This window comes from Plecotus auritus (genome assembly GCF_963455305.1).
Source record: "Plecotus auritus genome assembly, chromosome: 3".
In the NCBI taxonomy this organism is placed as follows: domain Eukaryota; kingdom Metazoa; phylum Chordata; class Mammalia; order Chiroptera; family Vespertilionidae; genus Plecotus; species Plecotus auritus.
In genome coordinates, this window is record NC_137772.1 from 223,293,184 (window position 1) to 223,298,486 (window position 5,303).

Consider the following 5,303-nt stretch of genomic DNA (forward strand, 5'->3'; position numbering starts at 1 on the left):
AAGGGAAGGGGGTTAGAACTCCAGACGGCTCCCCTCCCCCACCCACTGGCCAGCCAGCAGGTTGCCCTGGTAACAAGAGCACAGGCAAGTTTGAAAACCTTTAGCTCCAATGGGAGGGAATGGATGAGGGGAAGGTCCTAGGTCCATAGAGTCACCATTCGCTCATTTATGGATTCATGGATTCTACAGGAATTTACTGAGGCTGATTCTTGCCAGGCCCTGGGACCCCGTGAAGAATGAATCCAGGCCCTTCAGAACTTTGCTGTGCACCATGTTAGCCACTAAATAAACTAAACAATTCACTCCCTCCCCTCTGTAGCCACATTTTAAGGGCTCAATAGCCACCCATGGCTAGCGCCTATCGCATGGATATAGAATATTTCCATTATCACAGAACGTTCCATTGGCCAGCGTGGCCCCAGCAGCGCACTCGCTAAGGAGAGCAGTGCCCCGGGGAACAGACTGACCTCACAGCGTGGTGTGGGCAGCGATGTCCTCACCAGCACGAGGCAGGTGACAAGGCGATGAAAGGAGAGGCCAGGAGAACACCGCCCGGGCCCTGGTGCAGGGTGAGTGCTGGGAAGATGTGGCTTCGGTCCCCGGGGTCTGAGCTTCCGGAAGGAGCTGTCCACACACCTGTCTTCTGAGCACCTTCCCAGCCCTGGCACTTCGTAAGTGTTCGGTAAAGGGTAGCTACCATCAGCACCATCTTTATTTTCACGATCGTGTGATCGAGGCGGAAGAGGGTGCCCAGCCCACAATGCCGAGCCAGGCGGGGTGGTCTTATGGGCCCCACAGGCCAGGGCTGGGTTGTGCCCCAGTCCTCAGGGCCTCAGTGCAGGGGCCAGCGGAGCAAACAGGGCGGGACTCAGGGAACAGCCCCCCCTGTAGCCTCCAGGAGCTCGGGAAAGACCTCAGCTGGTGGGCAAGGTGGCCTGAGGGTCACAGAACTAGGGATGTGGGGGCAATGCTGAGGGAAAGCAGAAGCGAGGTTGGCACTGTGATCACTTCACGGTATGAGTGTGGCCGTGTTTGAAGGGTCCCCCCCCCTCTCCTTGCTGGAGACATCTCTCCAGGCATCAGAGTCTGTGGGAGAGCCGATTCGGGGAGGGCAGGCAGCAGGCGCGGAGCACCAGGTGGCCTTGACTCCAGGGCAGCCCAGCCTGACTGTTAAGAACCTCCCATGGCCCTTCGGGATTCCAAAGCAGCCATGCACGCCGCCCACTCCAGAGAAGCCAGCCTCTCCCTGCCCAGAGCCCAGCCCAGCTGGGGTGTGGCTGGTGGGACAGGTCAGGAGAGGGCTGGGCCTCGGCCTGGACACTGAGGGGACCACAGGGACAAGGCCCCTGAGCTTGTTGCCATGGCCACACTCGGGGCACAGAGGAGGTGAGGGGCCTGCACCAGCCTCAACTTCCCAGACCAAAGACCGCGGGACCTTCTTGTTCTCTGATCAAGGTGGGTGGGTGTTTTTGTGTGTAGGGGGAAGGATAGGACCAAGACCAAGGGATAAATGCGGCGGGGCAGGGCCGGGGGGGGGGGGGGAGTTGTGTCTGGAAATCCTGTCCTGGCCTGCTGGGTGTGGGTGTGCACCCTGAGGGCAGATGTTTATCATGCAGGGTAAATGCATGTGCCCAGTACGTGCGGTTGTGAATAAGGGCAGGACGGCAGGGCTGCAGGGATATGTCAAGCAGGGGGCGATGGAGGTCGGCAGTTTTGACTACAAATACACGGCTGCAGAGGGATGCAGGGTGGGCAACACGGTGGGATGGCAAAGGCCGCTGCTCCAGACCTTAGGGCCTTGGCTACAGCAGCCCCCTCTCCCAGCACCCTCCTGCCGGCCCTGGCCTGGCCCCTGGCATCATGTTCCAGCCTCGTTCCAGAGGGAAGGGCTCTCATCCACGTAGACGCCCCATCTGGAGCCCCCACCACCTCTTCTCTCCCCTACTTCCCACCTGCAGGCAGTCCTGTGGCTTCTCCCCGCGTTATGCTGCCTTCTCTGCCCCACACCCAGCCCAGGGTTCTGGCCGATCCCCTTGCCTCCACTCTGTCCCCCTCCCATGTCTCTGTCACACTGCTCCGGGGTGCCGTTCCCACCTGCAGGTCCGACTGGTCAGCTCCCAGGACCTGAACATGGCCATGGCCTGCGCCCCTGCCCTCCCCTCCCAGACAGTCTGGGACCCCCAGGGTGGCTTTTCAGGAAGATGCCACACTTCCTCACTTCTGGGACTCCCGTGTGAACCACCCCACCCAGGCCCAGCCTCCCTGCCTTGACCCCAACAGCAGCTCTAGCATAGCCCTGCCTGCTCCTCTGCCTGGCAGGTCCCCTGGGGGCAGGGATGGGGCTGGCTCACTGGTCCTCCTGCGAGCACTTGTCACTTCTCCACTGAGGCCCACTTCCCCAGGGTCCTCCTCAGCTCAGGCTCCGATCCCGGCGCCAGCAGCAGGCCAGCCCAGGGCTCTTTCCGGGTTCGGGACAGGAGCCCCAGATGCAGACCCTGTTCCCAAGTAAATGCTCACCCCTCAGCCTCCTACCTGGACGCCTGACTCCCATTTTGGCTGCTGTGGGTGGGAACCCAGAGCCCTCTGGCACCTTCTAGAAGAGGCAGAGGTACATAACCATTGCCCTGAACACAGTGTGTGGCCCCCACGGAGCTGTCCATCGAGAGAGGGGACACGGCCTGGCCAGCATGGCTCAGTAGTTGAGCACTGACCTATGAACCAGGAGGTCTGGGTTCCATTCCCAGTCAGGGCACACGCCTGGATTGTGGGCTCGATCCCCAGTAGGGGGCGTGCAGGAGGCAGCTAACTGATGATTCTCTCTCATCATTGATGTTTCTATCTCTCTCTCACTCTCCCTTCCTCTCTGAAATCAATAAAAATATTTTAAAAAAAGAGAGGGGACACACTTGGGCCCCCAAGCTCCCTCCTAACAGGAGCAGCCTGTTCACTGGGGGCCATGTTGGTGGAACATTCTGCATGTCCACGGGTGTGGTGCCTGGGCAGGTGTGTGAGGGCCCGGGTGTGATGTGCAGGTGGGTCACAGGCGGAGGTGGGAGGACTGCAGGAGGGACATGTGTACTCCACCCAGGACCCCAGCGAGGCCCCCTCAGACCTGCAGTGTGAGCTGCTGGCCAGGAGGGGAGGGCAGGCGCTGAGCCCAGCCTCACGGCTGCCTGGCCCTCTCTGTTGACTGCCTCAGGGGAAGACCGAAGTCCTGGAAGGACCACGACTTTAAGATGCAGCCGCGCCGAGCTCCAGGGCCTGGACCCTCCTTCTCCCAAGGCCACCTGCTGGGGCGCCCTGCCCACCCCTCAAGGCTCCCCGGAAGGGTGTCCCCTCTCATCCCTGTCCTCAGGAAGACCGTCCGTCTGGATGCCTTCTCGCAAAGCTACATCCCACAGGCTCCCGGCCGGCCAGGTCTCGGAGCCCGGGCCCGGAGCGTGCTCCCGCAGGAGACGGGCAACAGCCTCGTGCCCAGGAAGCTCAGCTCCATCTCCTTAACGCTCCGGCCCAACAGCCAGGCCTGGGAAGAGGTGCCCACCCTGGGCAGGGAGGCTGCTGCCCATGGAAGAGGGACGCTGCCCACTCCAGAGTCACCATCTCTGATCCTAGTGCCAGGGGGCAGGGTTCACTCTGAGGGCCCAGGGAACCCAGGTCTGGCCAAACCCAGCAGGATGCCCGTGATGGAGAAGCCCCCGGTGAGTTCCCATCTGGCCCTCCCTTTCCAACCCCGGCTGGCCCCGGATCCACCAGGCCCCGCAGGCCCAGGTCCAGCGGGTCAGAGGCACCCTGTCCCCGCGGCTGCCCAAGTGCCTGCCAGAGCTTCCCCAGGAAGAGGCAAGCCCAGGCCCAGGGGTACCCTGAGACCCCGGCTGCATCTCCAAAGGACCATCCCTACCGTGGCGCCGGCGATGGCCATGGATTTGGTGACTCTGGACACAATGAGAGGCACAGTCAGCCATTTAGCCACAATGGCCACCAACAGACCCAGCCTGGCTGTCAACTTAGCCACATCAAACACACCCAGACTGGACACAGGCACAGAGTTCCCTGCTCTGGATGCCAAACTGGGCACAGCCACAGAGCTGGCTACCGAAGGCACAGCCAAGCAGGGCCTGGTCACGAATCCGGTAACACCAGACCCAGACAAGCTGGGCAAAGCCATAGCCACAGCAGGCACAGCCAAGCCATATACAACCACAGGGGCCACAGCCGAGGATTTGGCAGCCCCAGCCCCGGTCAAGTTGGGCACAGCCAGGCCAGACAGAGTCCTGGCTTTGGACAGAGCGGATCCAGCCAGGCGGGACATAACTACGGGTTCTCCTGCTTTGCACACAAGCAGGCTGGGCATAGGCATGGGTTCAGTTGTGCCGGCCCCTCTAAACCCGGCCATGGGAGAGACCGCACTTGACAGTGCCATTAACCTGACCGCATTGGACACTACCACCTACCCATCGATGTCAAGCAGAAGCACAGACTCAGCCCTGGGCCATGCTACAGCGGATGGTGCCACAGACCCGGCCAGAAAAACCAAAGGTAAATGCCAAGAACTTGGCTGGGATGCACTGGGCTACTGGGGGGTGGGGGGAGGGGAGGGAGTGGGAGGGCTTGGAGACAGATTACACTTGGATAGGTGGGAAGTGGGGGTGGACTCTAAGGTCAGAGTCAAATGCACTGGGGGTGGGGGGCAGGGTTGCGGGGCAGACCACAGAGGATGCACCAGGAGCCGGGTCCCAACCTGCCAGTCAGAACCAGGCTGAGGGAAGTCACCAGCAGGGAGGTTTGCGGGGTAACTTGTGGAGGATCCATTGTGCCGAGTCCTTCCTTTAGCATCTTCCACGGCGGTTTAGCGGTTTAGGTGTTCCCGGAAACGGAGTGATCAGGTGATTTATAGGTGAGCGCAGCTTTGAAGCAAACCACCTACACAAAATCACAGACCAGCACGTCAGTAAGTGGCGATTGTCTGACAGTTGTCACTGCCGCGTTCCTCCAGCTGTGAACAGGGACCTCCCCTGAGGCCTTCTGGGTCACTGGGGGTCAGCCTTTCAGGCAGATACCTGTTGCTTAAAGGTGCCCCACCTGGAATCCCCCCGTCCCTTCAGTCCTGAAAAGTGAGCTGGGAACTTGCACACATGGAAGTCCTACGCAGAAGGGCAGCAGGTCAACACGAGCAGAGACCTCCATTTGGTCTCAGAGAGGCTGTGACATGCTTACCGTCATGTGGCGGCTGGTGGCAGTGAGTTAGGGGGGAACCCAGCTCTTGGAATTCTGCTTTGGGCCATCTCATTCCCAACATTCCCAAG

General features: G+C 60.9%; 1 protein-coding gene across 1 annotated transcript; it reads left to right on the plus strand.

Annotated features, from left to right (window-relative positions):
• The first annotated feature begins 473 nt into the window (after positions 1-473).
• LOC308244515 (uncharacterized protein) lies at positions 474-4,914 on the plus strand. The gene has a single exon (XM_080660583.1). It carries the CDS (start codon positions 3,237-3,239, stop codon positions 4,758-4,760), a length of 1,524 nt encoding a protein of 507 aa, XP_080516709.1. The 5' UTR covers positions 474-3,236; the 3' UTR covers positions 4,761-4,914.
• Positions 4,915-5,303: the final 389 nt, after the last annotated feature.